The 24,108-nt window shown below is 46.2% G+C and overlaps 1 protein-coding gene across 7 annotated transcripts in view; it reads right to left on the reverse strand.

Annotated features, from left to right (window-relative positions):
* Nucleotides 1–24,108, reverse strand: part of LOC115120192 (spermatid perinuclear RNA-binding protein-like) — a 186,320-nt gene that overhangs the window by 63,006 nt on the left and 99,206 nt on the right. For all 7 annotated transcript variants that reach the window (XM_065007564.1, XM_065007569.1, XM_065007567.1 and 4 more), the window contains one exon: nt 5,456–5,703. In XM_065007564.1, the coding sequence (XP_064863636.1) occupies nt 5,456–5,458 (3 nt within the window). In that variant the 5' untranslated portion in view covers nt 5,459–5,703. The remainder of the gene's footprint in view (nt 1–5,455; nt 5,704–24,108) is intronic.

A 24,108-nucleotide genomic window follows, 5' to 3' on the forward strand; every position in this document is an offset into this window, starting at 1 on the left:
GAAGCTTACTGGTGCTATGAAGCTTACTGGTACTATGAAGCTTACTGGTACTATGAAGCTTTTTCATTATGAAGCTTTTCTTAAATTGAACCTTTTTTAACTAGGCAAGTCAGTTAAGAACACATCACTTTTTACAATGACGGCCTACCGTGGAACAGTGGGTTAACTTTTTCAAACAGAAATTTGCATCCTGTAGCACAAACTCCAAAAAGTTCTGAGACACTGTAAAGTCCATAGAGAACAAGATCACCTCCTCTCAGCTGCCCACTGCACTGAGGCTAGGTAACACGGTCACCACCGATAAATCCATGATAATCGAAAATTTCAATAAGCATTTCTCTACGGCTGGCCATGCTTTCCTCCAGGCTACCCCAACCCCGACCAACAGCTCTGCGCTACCTGCCCGAGCCTCCCCAGCTTCTACTTCACCCAAATCCAGATAGCAGATGTTCTGAAATAGCTGCAAAACCTAGACCCGTACAAATCAGCTGGGCTAGACAATCTGGACCCTCTCTTCCTAAAACTATCCGCCGCCAATGTTGCAACCCCTATTACCAGTCTGTTCAACCTCTCGTATCGTCTGAGATACCAAAAGATTGGAAAGCTGCTGCAGTCATCCCCCTCTTCAAAGGGGGTGACACTCTAGACCCAAACTGTTACAGACCTATATCCATCCTGTCCTGCCTCTCTAAAGTCTTCGAAAGTCAAGTTAATAAACAGATCAATGACCATTTCAAATCCCACCGTTGTGCAATCCGGTTCCCGAGCTGGTCATGAGCGTGGCAGAGGTGCACCCAAGGTACTAAACGATATCATAACCGCCATCGATTAAAAGACAGTACTGTGCAGCCGTCTTCATCGACCTGGCCAATGCTTTTGACTGTGTCAATCACCATATTCTTATCGGCAGACTCAATAGCCTTGGTTTCTCAAATGACTGCCTCGCCTGGTTCACCAACTACTTCGCAGACAAAATTCAGTGTGTCAAATCGGAGGGCCTGTTGTCCGGACCTCTGGCAGTCTCTATGGGGGTACCACAGGGTTCAATTCTCGTGCTGACTATTTACTCTGTATATATCAACGATGTCGCTCTTGCTGCGGGTGATTCCCTGATCCACCTCTACACAGACAACACCATTTTGTATACATCTGGCCCTTCTTTGGACACTGTGTTAACTAACCTCCAAACAAGCTTCAATGCCATACAACACTCCTTCCGTGGCCTCCAACTGCTCTTAAACCCTTAGTAAAACCAAATGCATGCTCTTCAACCGTTTGCTGCCTGCACCAGCCCGCCCGACTAGCATCACTACTCTGGACAGTTCTGACCTAGAATAGGTGGACAACTATAAATACCTAGGTGTCTGGCTAGACTGTAAACTCTCCTTCCAGACTCATATTAAGCATCTCCAATCCAAAATCAAATTTAGAATCGGCTTCCTATTTCGCAACAAAGCCTCCTTCACTTCACTTCACTTCACGCCGCCAAACTTACCCTAGTAAAACTGACTCTCCTACCGATTCTCGACTTTGGCGATGTCATCTACAAAATAGCTTCCAATACTCTAATCAGCAAACTGGATGCAGTCTATCACAGTGCCATCTGTTTTGTTACCAAAGCCCCTTATACCACCCACCACTGCGACCTGTATGCTCTAGTCCGCTGGCCCTCGCTACATATTCGCTGCCAGACCCACTGGCTCCAGGTCATCTATAAGTCTATGCTAGGTAAAGCTCCGCCTTATCTCAGCTCACTGGTCAAGATAACAACACACACCCGTAGCATGCGCTACAGCAGGTACAGTGCCTTGCGAAAGTATTCGGCCCCCTTGAACTTTGCGACCTTTTGCCACATTTCAGGCTTCAAACATAAAGATATAAAACTGTATTTTGTTGTGAAGAATCAACAACAAGTGGGACACAATCATGAAGTGAAACGACATTTATTGGATATTTCAAACTTTTTTAACAAATCAAAAACTGAAAAATTGGGCGTGCAAAATTATGTGATCTTTAGCATTTACCTAGCATCCACTATGATAAATCCTTAGTACTTGTTAGCATTATGTTAGCATTCTGGTAAGTGGCGTTTTTGGGGGTATTTTTTCGTAATAAAAATATATATACAGCTCCTTGTGTGCACTACTGGTAATACCGTATATCATGGGATGGCACAGTATAAAGGTATCGAACTCTGGATACTGCCCAACCCTATTATGTAGTGTGGCGTGGTGTTGTATGTGTGTGTGTGTGTGTGTGTGTGTGCGCGTGCGTGCACATTTATCAGTGTGTGTGTGTGTGTTTCCTAAACAGCCTAGCTATGGTGAGCACAGCCCTCATTATCCAGGGTTATTTATGAACACCCCCTATACACCTCCTGCCCTCCCAGCACATCCACCCCTAACTCCCTTTTAATAATTAATGGTGCTGTCTGTGCTCCCCTGGGGCTCAACTTCAGAGTCAGGGGTAAGAACCATCAATCTCTCTCTCTCTTCCTCCACCTCTCCCTCTCTCTTCCTCCACCTCTCCCTCTCTCTTCCTCCACCTCTCCCTCTCTCTTCCTCCACCTCTCCCTCTCTCTTCCTCCACCTCTCCCTCTCTCTTCCTCCACCTCTCCCTCTCTCTTCCTCCACCTCTCCCTCTCTCTTCCTCCACCTCTCCCTCTCTCCCTTCTCTCCTCCACCTCTCCCTCTCTCTTCCTCCCCTCTCCTCCCACCTCTCTCTTCCTCCCCTCACCTCCCTCTCTCTCTCGTCCTCCACCTCTCTCTCTCGTCCTCCACCTCTCTCTCTCGTCCTCCACCTCTCTCTCTCGTCCTCCACCTCTCTCTCTCGTCCTCCACCTCTCTCTCTCGTCCTCCACCTCTCCCTCTCTCGTCCTCCACCTCTCTCTCTCTCGTCCTCCTCCACCTCTCTCTCTCTCGTCCTCCACCTCTCTCTCTCTCGTCCTCCACCTCTCTCTCTCGTCCTCCACCTCTCTCTCTCGTCCTCCACCTCTCCTCTCTCTCTCTCTCTCGTCCTCCACCTCTCCCTCTCTCTCCACCTCTCCCTCTCTCTCTCTCTCTCGTCCTCCACCCTCTCTCTCGTCTCCACCTCTCCCTCTCTCGTCCTCCACCCCCTCTCTCTCTCCTCCACCTCCTCTCTCTCGTCCTCCACCTCTCCCCTCTCTCGTCTCGTCCTCCACCTCCACCTCTCTCTCTCGTCCTCCACCCCTCTCTCTCTCTCGTCCTCCACCCTCTCTCTCTCTCCCTCCACCTCCCTCTCTCTCCACCTCCCTCTCCCTCCACCTCCCCTCCACCTCTCTCTCTCTCGTCCTCCCACCTCTCTCTCTCTCGTCCTCCACCTCTCTCTCTCCTCCACCTCTCTCTCTCTCGTCCTCCACCTCTCTCTCTCTCGTCCTCCACCTCTCTCTCTCTCGTCCTCCACCTCTCTCTCTCTCTTCCTCCACCTCTCTCTCTCTCGTCCTCCACCTCTCTCTCTCTCGTCCTCCACCTCTCTCTCTCTCTCGTCCTCCACCTCTCTCTCTCGTCCTCCACCTCTCTCTCTCTCTCTCGTCCTCCACCTCTCTCTCTCTCGTCCTCCACCTCTCTCTCGTCCTCCACCTCTCTCTCTCTCGTCCTCCACCTCTCTCTCTCTCCTCCACCTCCTCCACCTCTCTCTCTCTCGTCCTCCACCTCTCTCTCTCTCGTCCTCCACCTCTCTCTCTCTCTCTCGTCCTCCCACCTCTCTCTCTCTCGTCCTCCACCTCTCTCTCTCTCGTCCTCCACCTCTCTCTCTCTCGTCCTCCACCTCTCTCTCTCTCGTCCTCCACCTCTCTCTCTCTCGTCCTCCACCTCTCTCTCTCTCGTCCTCCACCTCTCTCTCTCTCGTCCTCCACCTCTCTCTCTCTCGTCCTCCACCTCTCTCTCTCCTCCACCTCTCTCTCTCTCGTCCTCCACCTCTCTCTCTCTCGTCCTCCACCTCCCTCTCTCGTCCTCCACCTCCCTCTCTCGTCCTCCACCTCTCTCTCTCTCGTCCTCCACCTCTCTCTCTCTCGTCCTCCACCTCTCTCTCTCTCGTCCTCCACCTCTCTCTCTCGTCCTCCACCTCTCTCTCTCGTCCTCCACCTCTCTCTCTCGTCCTCCACCTCTCTCTCTCGTCCTCCACCTCTCTCTCTCGTCCTCCTCTCTCTCTCTCCCTCCACCTCTCTCTCTCTCTAGTCCTCCACCTCTCTCTCTCTCCACCTCCTCCACCTCTCTCTCTCGTCCTCCACCTCTCTCTCTCGTCCTCCCCTCCTCTCTCTCTCGTCCTCCACCTCTCTCTCTCGTCCTCCACCTCTCTCTCTCTCGTCCTCCACTCTCTCTCTCGTCCTCCACCTCTCTCTCTCTCCACCTCTCTCTCTCGTCCTCCACCTCTCTCTCTCGTCCTCCACCTCTCTCTCTCGTCCTCCACCGCTCTCTCTCGTCCTCCTCCACCTCTCTCTCTCTCTCTTCCTCCACCTCTCTCTCTCTTCATCCACCTCTCTCTCTCTTCATCCACCTCTCTCTCTTCCTCCACCTCTCTCTCTTCCTCCATCTCTCTCTCTTCCTCCACCTCTCTCTCTCTCTTCCTCCACCTCTCTCTCTTCCTCCACCTCTCTCTTCCTCCACCACTCTCTCTTCCTCCACCACTCTCTCTTCCTCCACCACTCACTCTCTTCCTCCACCACTCTCTTCCTCCACTCTCTCTCCCACAACTCTGTCTCTTCTCCCACCACTCTCTCTCTCTCTCTCTTCCTCCATCTATCCCTCCACCACTCTCTCACTTCCTCCACCTATCCCTCTTCCTCCACCACTCTCTCTCACTTCCTTCACTCTCTCTTGCTCTTCCTCCACCACTCTCCGTCCCTTGTTCTCTTCCTCTCTCTCATTCTCTCTCCTTCCTCTCCCTACCTCACTCGTTTTCTCCTCTCTTGTTCTCTCCATTTTGTTCTTCCTCTCCTTTCTCCAACGTGTTCCTGAAATCCTCTCTCGCTCACTTCCTCTACTATCTCTATTTCTCCCCGTTGATAAACCAAGTCATGGCCCAAGTCTAGGTGCACTGTTGTCTGATCAGAGTAATATTACCCACCTCACCATCCACCTACTTCTGACCTAAAGCACAAAACTCTGTCTTCACACTGACATTACTAACACAATCTAGGGACCATCTATGCTGGCCTTTTGCCTCTTTCCAGGCCATTGTTGTAAATAAGACTTTGTTTTCATCTCAACTGCCCAGTAAAACATGATAAAAAGCATGGATGCTGCAGACTTCCCAGGTTAAACAAGTATCTCCACTGAGCAATAACTCAATAACTGTATTGAGCTGTATGTCTACTGTAGAAACAGAATAAATTAACATATTGATACTCCTCCATCATACACATTCTGACAAGAAGCACTTGCACAGGCAGAAACACACACTCATGCAAGCACACACACACGCACACACTACTTACCATGCCTGCAGGAGGAGTGGGGGCTCCTTGTTTGTCTCCTTTTGTGTCCCGGGTGAGTTTTCGGGTGCGTTGCCGGGTGAGTTTCCGGGTGAGTTTCCGGGTGTGTTGCCGGGTGAGTTTTCAGGTGCGTTGCCGGTGTGGCTCTGTGATATCAGGACAGATCAGGGGTATCCTCTCCTCTCTGACTCCTCATACGCTCCCCTCTGACCGAGCCCCCCAGACTACAGACCGGACTTCCTCTGGCTCACCTGGAGGGAGAGAGAGAAATGGAGAGAAAGAAGGATGGATAGATTGAGAGAGAGAAAGAGAGAGAGACAGGGAGAGAGAGAGACAGGGAGAGAAAAAGAGAGAGAGAGAAACAGGGAGAGAAAAAGAGAGAGAGAAACAGAGAGAGAGAGAAACAGAGAGAAAGAGAGAAACAGAGAGAGAGAGAAAACAGAGACAGAGAGAAACAGAGACAGAGAGAAACAGAGACAGAGAGAAACAGAGAGACAGAGAGAAACAGAGACAGAGAGAAACAGAGAGACAGAGAGAAACAGAGAGACAGACAGAGAGAGAGACAGAGACAGAGAGAAACAGAGAGACAGAGAGAGAGAGAGGGAGCGAGACAGGGAGCGAGACACGGAGAGAGACACGGAGAGAGACACGGAGAGAGACACGGAGAGAGACACGGAGAGAGACACGGAGAGAGACAGGGAGAGAGACAGGAGAGAGACAGGGAGAGAGACAGGGAGAGAGACAGGGAGAGAGACAGGGAGAGAGACAGGGAGAGAGACAGGGAGAGAGACAGGGAGAGAGACAGGGAGAGAGACAGGGAGAGAGACAGGGAGAGAGACAGGGAGAGAGACAGGGAGAGAGTGAGAAAGGAACATACTGATCAGGAAAATGTAACCAGACAATAGTATATTATCTACCAAAACCCTCCTTAATAATGATCCTACAGCTACAATACATGACCGCTCCTCCCCCCCTTTCCTACTAGTGCACACACACCTCAGCAGGGTTATGGTATAGTCTTTGTCTGCAGGTAGAGACAGGAGAACGCATTGCTAAGCTGAAGACGAGACAGTCGAGCCTTATTAACATTTCATGATCTAGGAGGAGCGCTGTGGAAAAACCACTGATCTGAAGCTTGTTTTTATCTGCTGTTACACACACACACACACACACACACACACACACACAGTTACACACACAAACTGACAGTTACACAGACATACTGACTGACAGACAGATACTCCAACACTTACACAAAGACATGCATTTTCAAAAACGGCCTGCTCCAGTTTCTGTGATTTATCTAGCCTAAATGATTCTGCTGCCCACTCGAGTCTAGCCTATCTGTCTGTCAGCTGTCCCTGTAACTCACCACTCTCTCACCTCGTCTCCCTCTCACCTCACCTGCTCCTCTCACAACTCATTTCTCTCTCACTCGTCTGCTCCTCACCTCGTCTCCCTCTCACCTCGTCTCCCTCTCACCTCGTCTCCCTCTCACTCGTCTGCTCCTCTCAACTCATTTCCCTCTCACCTCGTCTGCTCCTCTCAACTCATTTCCCTCTCACCTCGTCTGCTCCTCTCACTATGTTAATGGGAGATTTAGCCTGGCAGAATAATAACTCATAATCATCATGTATCACAGATTAACAAGGGGAGTGTCAATCGGTGGAAAGTTTGACCTGTTAATTCCGGTGGTCATCTGCATTAATCCAACCATGAGGAGAGCGGTTGTGGTTTCCCTGGAAAATAATCTCCATTCCCATGGATTAGGTCAACTGGGCAGCTATGGGCTGGCAGGTAGAAGAACCAGAGGTGGACAGGACGCAGGCAGGAACACAAACACCAGTAACATGTGTCAGAGGGCAGAGAGCACATACATTCAGGACCTCTTGTCCCAAACAGCAGCGGTATAGCTGTGATGTAACCGTACCTCTCCTTGCCTGGCTAAAGTGACAGACCTGCATCAGCCAGGCTAAACTTCTCCACCCTGTCCTGTATGGAATGTAAAGGTCCCCCACCTCTCAAAACATACGCATCAAATAAGAGGCTGACACTCTCTCCCTGAACCTGCCGTCGCTGCCCTACCAGAACCTGCCCTCTCTGACTGCAGTGTGACTGACTGGGTGCTATAGCTATATGGTCGTCCCAGTAGAGGAGGAGGTACCCCAACCAGCAGTATATCCTCCCAACTTACTCTGGTCTCTAGCTGCTCTGACTGCAGTGTGACTGACTGACTAAGTGCTGCATTGCTATAGATAAAACCACCACATACCACTGCTATGCCAGTGAGGCCACAGGGACACTTTATGGGTTTAACAAGAGCCATGTATTTAAATATATGACTCTGGGTTTAACTAGCCACCAGCCACATGCAACGCTACAACTCAACCCCATTATCATGGAACAGAACAGTAAAGCAACACCACACCGCCGAGAGCTCTACTAAAACCCCACACTGCCGAGAGCTCTACTAAAACAACATGACACCACAGAGAGCTCTACTAAAACAACACCACCAAGCACTACTAAAACACCACCACACCATTGAGAGCCCTACTAAAACACCACCACACCATTGAGAGCCCTACTAAAACAACACCACACCACCGGGAGCCCTACTAAAACACCACCGGGAGCCCTACTAAAACCACACCACCGGGAGCCCTACTAAAACCACACCACACCATCGGGAGCCCTACTAAAACACCACCACACCACCGGGAGCCCTACTAAAACAACACCACACCACCGGGAGCCCTACTAAAACAACACCACCAGGAGCTCTACTAAAACACCACCACACAACCGAGAGCCCCACTAAAACAACACCACCCACTGAGAGCTCTACTAAAACACCACCAAGCGCTACTAAAACACCACCACACCACCGGGAGCCCTACTAAAACAACACCACTCCACCAGAAGCTCTACTAAAACACCACCACACAACCGAGAGCTCTACTAAAACACCACACCACTGAGAGCTCTACTAAAACACCACCACCAAGCGCTACTAAAACAACACCACACCACCGGGAGCCCTACTAAAACAACACCACTCCACCAGGAGCTCTACTAAAACACCACCACACAACCGAGAGCTCTACTAAAACACCACACCACTGAGAGCTCTAGTAAAACACCACACCACTGAGAGCTCTACTAAAACAACACCACACCACCGAGAGATCTACTAAAACAACACCACATCACCGAGAGCTCTACTAAAACAACACCACACCACCGAGAGCTGTATGGAGGAGCTTTCCAGACTGTTGTTAAGGACTGTTGTTACACAAAACACCATTGGTTTACAGTCACACATGGTGGTTGGTTCCCAAAATGGGAGGTGCAGTTTTCTATCAACTGTAATGGCTCTAGCCTAGTCCCAGGTCTGTTTGTGCTGTATGGCCAACTCCTATGGTCGTTGTGAACAGTCATTGTGGCCATAGCAGTGTGTAAGTCAGCACAAACAGATCTGGGTCCAGGCTGGAATGGCTCTAATTTGGGAAAGATCTCACAGTGTTTACGTTCAACCCACAGTGATACTGGGCAGATATGCCATGTCACATGTCACAGTCTCACAACAGGAAGTGACCTTGCCCTCTCAGGAACCATTATGCAAAACCAAACCAGGTTGTAAACTAGTTGGCAAGTCAACAACAATGGGGGATGGGAGATGTGAGTGTGTGGTAACAACTTTCAGTTGAGAACGGAGAGGTTGGGTATCTTTACCTGGTCATTTCAAACACACTGAACCAGTATTCATAAAGGGAAATGTAGTTATATAAAGAACAGAAGTTGCCAAACAGGAAACCTACTAGTATGGCAAAACACCAAATCATCTGAAGAGAGAGAGTGAGACATTGTAACCAGTATGATGACATTTCTACATTTCAGAGAGGAACTGACTTTGCAGCGACACAAGACTAGGCCTCATATTCACTCCTGTCGAAACTGTGATTGAAAGAGAGAACGCGCTAACATTTTTCCCCAAGTCAGAAGCTAAATATTTCGACTGCAGCTACCTTTCGTCTAGCCAGCAATGAGAGTAGAGCTGTACACCACTGTGACTGAGTCCTGCCTGCCTATAACATGAGCCCCATGCAGTCTGCCCTGTCCTCCGCTGCATGTAGTCAACTTATTAGCCCTACAGAGGGGAAGAAAATGAACTGGGTCCGACAGGCACTTAACCATGGAAATGACTCCACCAAGATGGAAACCACACTGCAATCAAAGAGCCAGCAGTATGTAGCTAGCCTCTCTGTCTGACAAGAGAACAAGTCACATTGTCGTATTGACTCCCTTTCCCCTGTTTGCTCCTTCTAATTGTTTTCTTTCTTACAGACATACACGCATACACCTACTGTAAACACACACACACTTGATTGGTCTAGTTTCCAGGGTGTTTGATAACATGAGCTAAGCCTGGATAGATCAAGCCACTAGACAGGGAGAACAGTTGGATGTCAGTGAAGGTTGACTCCTAACAGTTAATAAGATAAGGACCATTTAGGGCAGCGGTCGGCAACAGACGGCCTGTGGGCCTAAACCGACCCGTAAGTCGGTTTAGGGGCTGCAGGTAGCCTAGTGGTTAGAGCGTTGGGCCAGTAACCAGCAGGTAGCCTAGTGGTTAGAGCGTTGGACTAGTAACCAGCAAGTAGCCTAGTGGTTAGAGCGTTGGGCCAGTAACCAGCAGGTAGCCTATTGGTTAGAGCGTTGGGCCAGTAACCAGCAGGTAGCCTAGTGGTTAGAGCGTTGGGCCAGTAACCAGCAGGTAGCCTAGTGGTTAGAGCGTTGGGCCAGTAACCAGCAGGTAGCCTAGTGGTTAGAGCGTTGGGCTAGTAACCAGCAGGTAGCCTAGTGGTTAGAGCGTTGGGCCAGTAACCAGCAGGTAGCCTAGTGGTTAGAGCGTTGGGCTAGTAACCAGCAGGTAGCCTAGTGGTTAGAGCGTTGGGCCAGTAACCAGCAGGTAGCCTAGTGGTTAGAGCATTGGGCCAGTAACCGAAAGGTTGCTAGATCGAATCCCTGAGCTGACAAGGTAAAAATCTGTCGTTCTGCCCCTGAACAAGGCAGTTAACCCACTGTTCCTAGGCTGTCATTGTAAATAAGAATTAGTTCTTAACCGACTTGCCTAGTTAAATAAAGTATTTTTTTTAAATGTGCTTTTTTTTGCCCCCCAAAACTGTTTTTAGGGGGTTGGGAAGGGTGGTGGGGTTGTTTTTGTTAAAATAAAATAAAAATTAAGGCAAAAGCCACTGGGATGTAGCCAAAACAATAAATAAATAGGAAATCTGTTCACCAAGTATTCCCTTGAAAAAAAAAAAAAGCAGTTTCAATGTAATCAAGGTAATGAAATTATTTTTATTTTCAAATACAATCTATTTTTGGACTTAGTTGTGGTCAATTTGCATTGTACAAATAATTATAACGATGTTCCAGCCCCCCCGACCATCCACTGACAAAAATCATCCCACAGCTGAATCCCTTCATCTGCTCTGTGTATGACAGCAGTGACCTTTCACACACACGGCAAGTTGTGTCCTCTGTAAGCATCTCTATCCATGCTGCTCCACTGTAGGCTAATCATCTACAAGTAAATGTCCAATGTTTCCAGATTTCTATGAAATATGACCTAGAATTAATTGCAATATGAGTGAAATTGTTTTCCTTCCAGAGAATTGTAATTAAGTTATTATTCTGTGTTGGAATGGTATGGGCGTACCCCAACAATAGAATGGTTTGGGTGTATACCGGTCACTAGAAATATTAATGCGAGTAGACCGCTGATTGGCCAGCATATCCTCCCTAGGAGGGATGAAATCATCATCTATGAGGAAATAGCGTTTTTTTAAACTGTCTGTTTGAGATACAACTTTGAGGTTGAGTTTTTTAAAGTATTTTATTTTTACTCCAATTTATGCTTTGGCCACAAATACGAGTATAGGAAGAGTCAACAACATTATTTGGCTATGAGTTAACAGAATATTCACTTTTAAAAGTGAGATTTTCACTGGACAGTTGCTTTAACAGACACTGTTCCACAACACACACATGCACGCCCTTGCAGCATGGGGCTAGTGTTGATCACTGACAGTCTGTTCTTTAAGCGATAACGCCTGAGAAGCCGGGGTTTGGAGGATATATTGGCACGGGTGTTGTTAAGCTGTTGACGTGTCATCTAGAGAGTTTGTGACTAGCCAATATATCCTCCAAACACCGGCTTCCAGGGCATTATCACTTTTATACAATGGGTTACCAACATATTCAAATAATCATTGACATATTTTAAATAAAAACGTTATTTTGATGAATTTATTCACACCATTTCATCCTTCCACAAGATATAGTTCTAAAACAAAATCTAGGGTTGCTTCCCAAGCAGACTGGTCGTTCGTTCTGATGGTTTGGTTGCCAGAGACGCGACCCAGTCGTTCAGTCTTACTGTTCTGTATCTATGGACTCGACCCAGTCGTTCAGTCTTACTGTTCTGTATCTATGGACTCGACCCAGTCGTTCAGTCTTACTGTTCTGCATCTATGGACTCGACCCAGTCGTTCAGTCTTACTGTTCTGCATCTATGGACTCGACCCAGTCGTTCAGTCTTACTGTTCTGCATCTATGGACTCGACCCAGTCGTTCAGTCTTACTGTTCTGTATCTATGGACTCGACCCAGTCGTTCAGTCTTCTTGTTCTGTATCTATGGACGCGACCCAGTCGTTCAGTCTTATTGTTCTGTATCTATGGACGCGACCCAGTCGTTCAGTCTTATTGTTCTGTATCTATGGACTCGACCCAGTCGTTCAGTCTTACTGTTCTGTATCTATGGACGCGACCCAGTCGTTCAGTCTTAGTTCTGTATCTATGGACTCAGTCTTAGTCTTATTGTTCTGTATCTATGGACTCGACCCAGTCGTTCAGTCTTACTGTTCTGTATCTATGGACTCGACCCAGTCGTTCAGTCTTACTGTTCTGCATCTATGGACTCGACCCAGTCGTTCAGTCTTACTGTTCTGCATCTATGGACTCGACCCAGTCGTTCAGTCTTACTGTTCTGTATCTATGGACTCGACCCAGTCGTTCAGTCTTACTGTTCTGTATCTATGGACTCGGCCCAGTCGTTCAGTCTTATTGTTCTGTATCTATGGACTCGACCCAGTCGTTCAGTCTTATTGTTCTGTATCTATGGACTCGACCCAGTCGTTCAGTCTTATTGTTCTGTATCTATGGACTCGACCCAGTCGTTCAGTCTTCTTGTTCTGTATCTATGGACGCGACCCAGTCGTTCAGTCTTATTGTTCTGTATCTATGGACGCGACCCAGTCGTTCAGTCTTATTGTTCTGTATCTATGGACTCGACCCAGTCGTTCAGTCTTACTGTTCTGTATCTATGGACGCGACCCAGTCGTTCAGTCTTACTGTTCTGTATCTATGGACGCGACCCAGTCGTTCAGTCTTATTGTTCTGTATCTATGGACTCGACCCAGTCGTTCAGTCTTATTGTTCTGTATCTATGGACGCGACCCAGTCGTTCAGTCTTATTGTTCTGTATCTATGGACGCGACCCAGTCGTTCAGTCTTATTGTTCTGTATCTATGGACTCGACCCAGTCGTTCAGTCTTATTGTTCTGTATCTATGGACGCGACCCAGTCGTTCAGTCTTATTGTTCTGTATCTATGGACGCGACCCAGTCGTTCAGTCTTACTGTTCTGTATCTATGGACGCGACCCAGTCGTTCAGTCTTACTGTTCTGTATCTATGGACGCGACCCAGTCGTTCAGTCTTACTGTTCTGTATCTATGGACGCGACCCAGTCGTTCAGTCTTACTGTTCTGTATCTATGGACGCGACCCAGTCGTTACTGGCTGGCAACATTCTCATCCTTTGCTAGCTAGCCAACTACGGCTAACTTACAGTCAAGTCAAACAGTGCAGCCAGAATAACAGCAAAGTAGCTGTATTTGCGTTTGTTTAAGCTGTTTTCTAGTGACATTTATTTGGATACATCCATAACAATGATTTCACCTGGCATAGAACATGTGCTCTCTCTTCAGGACACTGTTGTTCAGAGGAGCTAGACAACAACACAGCAAACACAATCACTTCAAACTGAAGCTGGAAAGACTGTATACAGCACTTCGTTTCGGTTGACCTTTTTTCAATTCACTCCTTTGTATATATCAATAAAAATGATGCCAGCCGATTCATGATTTCGACTGTCTGAGAAACGCTGCCTGCTTCTCTCTCTCCTCCCAACCCCGACATGTTCATTACTACGGGACAGTTGAAAATCGAATTTGAATATTGAAACAACGTTGAAAATGTCGGCGAGACAGACAGTACGTTTATACAAATCTCCCCTGTTGAAAACAAAATGTTAGTCTAAAGATAATATCTAGATGCTTTTTATAGTGGAGATGAAGTTTATAACCTCCCTGCCTGGGCTGATGAGACAGTTTTAAAGTCATAGATTTAGCCGGTGGTAACTTGTGGATTAGACACCGGCTAGAATGTGCTTTTAACCAATCAGCATTCAGGATTAGACCCACCTGATGTATAAATACATTTAGAAACCATAGAACCCATCATGTACAGTGTGCTGTATAGGATGAGTCGTTACTGATAAGGACACACCCACAGGGCAGCAAGACACCCACCCAGTGATCTAAAACAACTCAATTAACCTCACTAAACACACAACAGACAGGAGAGATAACAAATGCAGCACCTCAGAACAGTACACACACACACACAGCGTGGTTGGGTTGGTTCTGTTTCATCACATCAACACCAGTCAGTATAACTAAATAAGACAAGAAGGATTTGTTTGGCCTCACTCCCCATTAATCATCTTACAAGGCCAGGAAGCATAGAGACAGAGAAGTGTAAAGTAGAGTAGAGCAGAGTATTGTAGAGCAGAGCAGAATAGAGCAGAGTAGGCTTTGATAAGCTGGGAGAGGAAAGGACAGGAGGAGAGGAACAAGGGTGGAGTGGAACCATTAACATGAGCAGTGATATGTGAGACTGTATTTCACCTAGCACTTTCTGGTTGTGAAAACGGACACAGTAAAGTCTTGTTGTGTAGAGGAGAGGGTTTAAAAAGGGGCCGACCTTCTCCAAAAAACAAGCACTCTTGTCTATCCTCCTCTCCTCTCCTAGTTCTACCTCCCAACTCACTTATGCTTTCTTCTCCTCCATTCCATTCTCCATCCTCTCTCCACTCCGCCATCCTATTTATTCTCTCCTTAGCAAATTTATGAAAAATAAAAAACAGAAATATCTTATGTACATAAGTATTCAGACCCTTTGCTATGAGACTCGAAATTGATCTCAGGTGCATCCTGTTTTCATTGATCATTCATTGATCAAATTGATTGGAGCCCACCTGTGGTAAATTCAACTGATTGGATATGATTTTGGAAAGGCACACACCTGTCTACATAATATCCCACAGTTGACAGTGCATGTCAGAGAAAAAACCAAGCCATGAGGTTGAAGGAATTGTACGTAGAGCTCTGAGACAGGATTGTGTCGAGGCACAGATCTGGGGAAGGGTACCAAAAACTATCTGCAGCATTGAAGGTCCCCAAGAACACAGTGGCCTCCATAATTCTTCAATGGAAGAAGTTTGGAAGCACCAAGACTCTTCCTAGAGCTGGCCGCCCGGCCAAACTGAGCAATCAGGGGAGAAGGGCCTTGGTCAGGGAGGTGACAAAGAACCTGATGATCACTCTGTTAAGGCTAGGGCTGATTTCAAGGTTTTACTGCTAACCTACAAGGCATTACATGGGCTTACTCCTACCCATCTTTCTGATTTGGTCCTGCCGTACATGCCTACACGTACGCTACGGTCACAAGATGCAGGCCTCATTGTCGCTAGAAGTTCTAAGCAAACAGCTGGAGGCAGAGCTTTCTCCTATAGAGCTCCATTTTTATGGAATGGTCTGCCTATCCATGTGAGAGACGCAGACTCTGTATTAACCTTTAAGTCTTTATTGAAGACTCATCTGTCCAGTAGGTCCTATGATTGAGTGTAGTCTGGCCCAGGGGTGTGAAGGTGAACGGAAAGGCACTGGAGCGACAAACCGCCCATGCTGTCTCTGCCTGGCCGGTTCCCCTCTCTCCACTGGGATTCTCTGCCTCTAACCCTATTACAGGGGCTGAGTCACTGGCTTACTGGTGCTATTCTATGCCGTCTTTAGGAGGGGTGCTTCACTTGAGTGAGTCACTGATCTTCCTGTAGGGGTTGGCGCCCCCCTCAAGTTCATCCCGTGTGGTAGATCTTTGTGGGCTATACTTGGCCTTGTCTCAGGATGGTAAGTTGGTGGTTGAAGATATCCCTCCAGTGGTGTGGGGGCTGTGCTTTGGCAAAGTGGGTGGGGTTATATCCTGCCTGTTTGGCCCTCTCCGGGGGTATCATCGGATGGGGCCACAGTGTCTCCCGACCCCTCCTGTCTCAGCCTCCAGTATTTATGCTGCAATAGTTTGTGTCGGGGGGCTAGGTTCAGTCTGTTATATCTGGAGTATTGCTCCCGTCTCATCCAGTGTCCTGTGTGAATTTAAGTATGCTCCATCTAACTTTCTCTCTCGCTCTCTCTTTTCCCTTTTCTCTCTTCCCTCGGAGGACCTGAGCCCCAGGACTACCTGGCCTGATGACTCCTTGCTGTCCCCAGTCCACCTGCTGCTGCTGCAGTTTTAACTGTTCTGCCTGCGGCTATGGAACCCTGACCTGTTCACCGGACCTGCTGTTTTCAACTCTCTCTCCCTATCGCACTGCTGTCTCTAACTCTGAATGATCGGCTATGTAAGGCCAACTGACATTTACTCCTGAGGTGCTGACCTGTTGCACCCTCTACAACCACTGTGATTATTATTGTTTGATCCTGCTATGAACATTTGAAAATCTTGGCCATGTACTGTTATAAACTCCACCTGGCACAGCTAGAAGAGGACTGGCCACCCCTCAGAGCCTGGTTCCTCTCTAGGTTTCGTCCTAGGTTCTGGCCTTTCTAGGGAGTTTTTCCTAGCCACCGTGCTTCTACATGTGCATTGCTTGCTGTTTGGGGTTTTAGGCTGGGTTTCTGTATAACACTTTGTGACATCGGCTGATGTAAAAAGGGCTTTATAAATACATTTGATTAATTGATTGGCTCCAGAGTTCCTCTGTGAAGATGGGACAACCTTCCAGAAGGACAACCATCTCTGCAGCACTCCACAAATCAGGCCTTTATGCTAGAGTGGCCAGACAGAAGCCATTCCTCAGTAAAAATCACATGACAGCCCGCTTGGAGTTTGCCAAAAGGCAACAAAAGGGCTGATGAAACCAAGATTGACGTCTGGAGGAAACCTGGCATCATCCCTACGGTGAAGCATGGTAGTGGCATCATCATACTGTGGGGATGTTATTCAAAGGAAGGGACTGGGAGACTAGTCAGGACCGAGGGAAAGATAAACAGCGCAAAGTAGAGAGATGAAAACCTGCTCCACCATACTCAGGATCTCAGACGTCGGCGCAGGTTCACCTTCCAACGGGACAGTGGCTCGAAGCACACAACCCAGACAACACAGGAGTGGTTTGGGGACAAGTCTTTGAATGTCCTTGAGTGGCCCAGCCAGAGCCTGGACTTGAACCCAATCGAACATCTCTGGAGAGACCTGAAAATAGATGTGCAGCAACGCTCCACATCCAACCTGACAGAGCTTGAGAAGATCTGCAGAGAAGAATTGGAGAAACTCCCCAAATACAGGTGTGCCAGGCTTGTAGCGTCATACCCAAGAAGACTTGATGCTGTAATCGCTGCAAAAGGTGCTTCAACAAAGTACTGAGTAAAGGGTCTGAAAACGTATGTAAAGGTCATTGCTTTGTCATTATGGGGTACTGTGTGTAGATTGAGGGATAAAAAAATGTTAATATATTTTTTTAGAATAAGGCTGTAACGTAACTAAATGTGGAAAAAGTCCAGGGGTCTGAATACTGCCACACCACTAAGCAAGGGGCACCACCAAGCAAGCAGCACCATGAAGACCAAGGAGCTCTCCAAACAGGTCAGGGACAAAGTTGTGGAGAAGTACAGATCACGGTTGGGTTATAAAATAAATATATCACGGAGCACCATTAAATCCATTGTTAAAAAATTGAAAGAATATGGCACAATAACAAACCTGCCAAGAGAGGGCTGCCCACCAAAACTCACGGACCAGGCAAGGAGGGCATTAATCAGAGAGTCAACAAAGAGACCAAAGATAACCCTGAAGGAGTTGCTAAGCTCCACAGCAGAGATTGGGATATCTGTCCATAGGACCCACTTTAAGCCGTACACTCCACAGAGCTTGGCTTTACGGAAGAGTGGCCAGAAAAAAAGCCATTGCTTAAAGTAAAAAATAAGCAAACACATTTGGTGTTCGCCAAAAGGCATATGGGAGACTCCTCAAACATATGGAATAAGGTTCTCTGGTCAGATGAGACTCAAATTGAACTTTTTGGCCACCAAGGAAAATTATATATGTCTGGCGCAAACCCAACACCTCTCATCACCCAGAGAACACCATCCCCACATTGAAGCATGACACCCACCCCCCCAAAAAAAAATATTTTTAATTCCAGGCTAAGGCAACAAAGTAGGAAAGATGTGAATACTTTCGCAAGCCAGTAGCTAGCAACCTAGCCAGGCAGGCAAGCTGCAAAAGGACAAGTAGGCTACACTTCCCCATCGTTTATCAGTGCAATTTTGACGGCCAACTAGCTGAAGAGATTTGAGAGGAAAAGGTTTATCAAATGTTCCTTCGTCATATTTTAGCTCATCTTGCTCTGGCTAGCATTAGTTGTTGATTTTGTTCTTGATGTGCATAACTGAGGAAGAGAGAGAGCATACGTTGTTTGATCAATAAGACCGTAAAGTTCCCAAAAGTAAGAGGACTCCCGTGCTATTTACATATTTACAGAAATCCATTCAGGTGTATTTTGTGGCTTTTGGCAAATGCGTTCTAATGATGTAAAGTCGCGCTGTTGCTACTGCCTGTAAACACACAGTCCAGTTCAAAGTAAATGATGGTGAGCCTCTGTGGCAAAAGGCTTGTTTGTATGAGGGCCTACTGTGACTCTGATTGGCTATGGTGTACCAGTGTGCATAGACTACGGTCCTGGACAAGACAGATGTTTTATTTCTGAGTTTTGTAATTGTCCAAACACACGGCTACTTGCCCACTCTATATTGCTATAGAATTTTCACAAATGCCTTACTATACGTCCTTCCCAAACATTTAAAGAATTTAGTTCAGTTCCACTTTCACGTCTGTATACACTTTATCCGTCCTATGTCTTAACACAGAGCGGTACTGCTGCCAACACGTCAACAGCAGACCATCTATTCCTCTCTCCTCACCTCAGCCCCTCTCTGGCCCTCCACGAGAGGATCATTAACAAGGAATGAAGACGTGGTGGATGTGCGGCTCCCAACTGGCACTCCCCTGATTAATGACTCACATGTAAATGTAAAAGGAGAGAGAGCTTGAGAGAAAGAATAGGATCTGTCAGTCAAAGAGAAGCTGGCTCTGTGCACAGCGCCTCAGGCTGCAGTCATACCGCTGCAAACAATTACATCCTCACCTGCCACGGAGAGGAACATGCCAGCCAATTGTCCTACCTAGCTGGAGGGGGATACACATTCACTAACAGGGTACTGCCACTTAGAATGTAAACAGGGCACCACACACACCACACACACACACATACTTCTCATTGCCAGTTACAATGTCATCACTGGCACCACAAACACACACTTCCCATTGCCACTTACAATGTAATCACTGGCACCACAAACACACACTTCTCATTGCCAGTTACAATGTCATCACTGGCACCACACACACACACTTCTCATTGCCAGTTACAATGTCATCACTGGCACCACACACACACACACACACACTTCTCATTGCCAGTTACAATGTAATCACTGGCACCACAAACACACACTTCTCATTGCCACTTACAATGTCATCACTGGCACCACACACACACACTTCTCATTGCCAGTTACAATGTAATCACTGGCACCACACACACACACACTTCTCATTGCCAGTTACAATGTCATCACTGGCACCACAAACACACACTTCTCATTGCCAGTTACAATGTAATCACTGGCACCACACACACACACTTCTCATTGCCAGTTACAATGTAATCACTGGCACCACACACACACACACTTCTCATTGCCAGTTACAATGTCATCACTGGCACCACAAACACACACTTCTCATTGCCAGTTACAATGTAATCACTGGCACCACAAACACACACTTCTCATTGCCAGTTACAATGTAATCACTAGCACCACACACACACACTTCTCATTGCCAGTTACAATGTAATCACTGACACCACACACACACACTTCTCATTGCCAGTTACAATGTAATCACTGGCACCGTGGCAAGACATTTTCCTTATTAGCTCATTACAGACAAGGGTTTATTACAAACAAAAACAACAACTTTTTGTTTGACTGGAAACAAAGGTTGGGAAAAGTATTACTGGTAGTATAGTATTACTGGTAGTATAGTATTACTGGTAGTATAGTATTACTGGTAGTATAATATTACTGGTAGTATAGTATTACTGTTAGTATAGTATTACTGTTAGTATAGTATTACTGTTAGTATAGTATTACTGTTAGTATAGTATTACTGTTAGTATAGTATTACTGTTAGTATAGTATTACTGGTAGTATAGTATTACTGGTAGTATAATATTACTGTTAGTATAGTATTACTGGTAGTATAGTATTACTGGTAGTATAGTATTACTGTTAGTATAGTATTACTGGTAGTATAGTATTACTGGTAGTATAGTATTACTGGTAGTATAGTATTACTGGTAGTGTATAGTATTACTGGTAGTGTATAGTATTACTGTTAGTATAGTATTACTGTTAGTATAATATTACTGGTAGTATAGTATTACTGGTAGTATTAGAACGTGATCCAGTAGTACGGATTAGTAACATTACAAAATGATTGAGTATTAGTATTAGATTGTCTGTAATCTAGTATTACAGTGTAAGTCATATAAGAAGACATATTGTATCCTCCCACTGTGATAAGGAAGAGTAGCTAAGGAAACCGTAGGTGTTTTTCTTCCTATGTGTCTGTGTGTCATGAATACACAAGTGTCCCTCGCTACCCATGGCTCAAAGCGACTAATTACAAACACTCTCTACTTCCCCTCTATCCCTTGCTCTTCCACCCTCTCTCCTCCATCCCTCCTACACCTCTCTTCCTTTCATCAGCCAGTGGTTCTGATGTCCTCTCTGAGGTAATCACTCATTAGGTCTACAGTGAAGCCAGGACCTGCTTTCCCCACCAAGAGACTACAGCATCCCAGCACGGCCCAGCTCACTGCAGCCTTATATGAAACAAACAACTGCAGACCTAGACTCACACGCTAGGTATTCAACCTAAATAATGAGAGACTACGGCATCCCAGCACGGCCCAGCTCACCGCAGCCTGAAACACTGCAGACCTAAGCCCGCACACTAGGTATTCAACCTAAATAATGAGAGACTACAGCACACTGCCTGTTACAGACAGGGAATTTTCTGCCATTAAAATCATTGGGCAGGCCACCTAAGCGTTTTTTTCAAACAGTCTAAAAATATATATTACATACACAGTACCAGTCAAAAGTTGACACACCTACTCATTCCAGAGTTTTTCTTCGCTGTTTCTATTTTCTACATTGTAGAATAATAGTGAAGACATCAAAACTATGAAATAACACATATGGAATCATGTAGTAACCAAAAAAGTGTTTAACAAATTCTTCAAAGATTCTTCAAAGTAGCCACCCTTTGCCTCGATGAGAACTTGTTCTCAACTAGCTGGTTAAATAAAGGTGAAATAAATTAACTAAAAAATGACAGCTTTGTAGACTTTCAAACCGCCGTTTCACCTGCATTTGTCCTGGGTCTGGTTCAACCCATTAGATTCTAGACCAATCAGACACCCCCGAATGTGTTTGCAATTGATGAAGGGTCGGAGAGGTACACAGATCCAGACTCATTCCAGGGAAGAAACTAACATGTGTGGATGTAGCGTTTGCCCGGAGTCTGGGTAGCCAGGCAAAGCACTTTGGGACAAGTATTTGAAAAGATGTGGTATTATAGGTACTTTTTTGGAAATATTTTTGGGAAAAGTGTTACATCCTAATAATGTTTAATGACTGATTGTTCAGGAGAACAGAGTAGTCTAAATGATCACGAAGAGGTTCTAGTCTAAATGATCACGAAGAGGTTCTAGTCTAAATGATCACAATGAAGGGGTTCTAGTCGAAATGATCACAATGAAGGGGTTCTAGTCTAAATGATCACAATGAAGAGGTTCTAGTCTAAATTATCACAATGAAGGGGTTCTAGTCTAAATGATCACAATGAAGGGGTTCTAGTCTAAATTATCATGATGCCCTTTCATCTCTTCTTCTTCCCTCATAACATAATAATGTTGAGATTTCTCATTACTAGCTAATTGTGTGGTTCTCTCAGGAGGACAAGCATGGGCCCTGGGGCCAGCATAGACTTACACACACACACACAGTTTTCCCTGTAGAGGACAATAGCATTGGATAGTTTGCGTTCCAAATGGCACTCTAGTGCATTATGGGACCTAGTCACAAGAAGAACACTATACAGTTGTGATGGGGGGGGGGGAATGGATCAAGTTAAATATAACAGTATTATTTTTGCGCTCGTTTTTGCGCTCGTTGGCTGTACCTGCAGTATTTTCCTTCATAGCTTGTCCTCCATCTTCTTTTTAAATAGGGAGCCAATCTGTTTTCAGCACTTTTACTTCCATGACTGATCAAAAACAATTCACATGGCTCTCTCTTGTCCCTCTGCAGATGACGTCGCAATACATATAGAATCCCAATACATATCGAATCGGCACCTTAGTATCGTGATAATATCGTATCGTGAGATCCTTGGCATTCCCAGCTCTATTATAAAGGGAACAGGGCTACATATAGGATGCACACATGGAAAGAGGGGAAGGAATTAAATGGAATTTAGAGAGGATGCCCCAAGCGACCAATTTAATTCAAAGTGACCCTGATAACCATCAGCGCAAAAGAGGAAGATATTATAGAGGAACCAACCAGGTCCGTGTGTGTGTGTGTGTGTGTGTGCGATATTTCAATGCTATTTCTTGTTCACTAGACCAATGCTGCTAAGATACTGTAGCAGCTCACCTGAATGTCTGTGTGTGCCGGTCATATTAATCCTAACCTCTGTCTAGAAATTCATGTTAATGCTACTTTATTTCTGGCATCATGTGTTGACATCTAGGTCTCACCAACCATCTGTCAAAACGGATGCTGTTGCTATGTGTGCACGGTTGTGTGTGTACACGGGTGTGTACGTGTGTGTGTGTGTGTGTGTGTATATACACCACCTACTCCATTCTATCCATGCCCTGCTCTGAAGACGAGATGCATTCTCTTATGTAAACATCTGCTAGTTGATTGGACTGCTGCCTGGCTGGTCTGTGTTTCTGCTTCTCTCTCTCAAAGGATCTGTCTGAGAGTGGACACAGCACAGCCTCTCCCTGATGGAGAACAGAGAGGTGGGGGTCTATTCGTTTGAATTCAAGCTCTTTTTGACAGCACCCCTTTTGATTTGAACGAAACCTTCCATAAAAATTTGCCCATTATAGAAGAGAGAAAACATTCAAAAGATAAAGTTGCCCCATTTTGCTTACCCCACCATACCATGAGACATCCATGTCTTCATCACTGGAAATTAAATCATTTAAAAGCTTACAAACAGGGTTGTCAAACTACTTTATAATTTCTGGGAAAAATAAATTGTCATTTATTTAACATTTCACTTCAATTATATAAAAAAGCTTTTAGGCCTTACAGCTGAAACACAATGCCATCCCCTTTCACAGTCTTTCAAAATATATAGAACGATGTCTAAACATGGGTTTATAGGGACATCTGTGTGTAATTACAGAGTCTCCTGAGCCCAGAGCTGCAGCAGAGAGATGACAAGCTCACATTGTTTTAATCACTGGAGAAAGAAAGAGGAAACTAACAACTTCTCTGTCTTCAGCACGCTCCACACATAACACACACACACACACAGTATGGCTAAAACAACATCTCTCATCAACACTTGTGTGTTGACCAGAGGCAGAAAGAGAACAGTGGAAGGGCCAAGCAAGCAGACTTCAGAGCACTTCACCCTCTTCCTACATCTGCATAAAATAAGTATAGTAGACCCTAAACCACTTTGAATGCTACTGAACTGCTTGACTAATTAGGCCTACTCTACAACAGAAATACATATCATTGTTTAAGTTCAATGCCTATAGGGCTTTTCAGCAAAGATCTTCTCATTAGAACCCAGCAGGGTTCCGGAATGCAGCAGTAGAACGCGGTAGCAGAATGCAGCAGTAGAACGCGGTAGCAGAATGCAGCAGTAGAACGCGGTAGCAGAATGCAGCAGTAGAACGCGGTAGCAGAATGCCGCAGTAGAACGCGGTAGCAGAATGCCGCAGTAGAACGCGGAAGCAGAATGCATCAGTAGAACCCAGTAGCAGGATGCAGCAGTAGAACGCAGTAGCAGAATGCAGCAGTAGAACGCGGTA

This window comes from Oncorhynchus nerka, linkage group LG22, assembly GCF_034236695.1.
Source record: "Oncorhynchus nerka isolate Pitt River linkage group LG22, Oner_Uvic_2.0, whole genome shotgun sequence".
NCBI classification, from domain to species: domain Eukaryota; kingdom Metazoa; phylum Chordata; class Actinopteri; order Salmoniformes; family Salmonidae; genus Oncorhynchus; species Oncorhynchus nerka.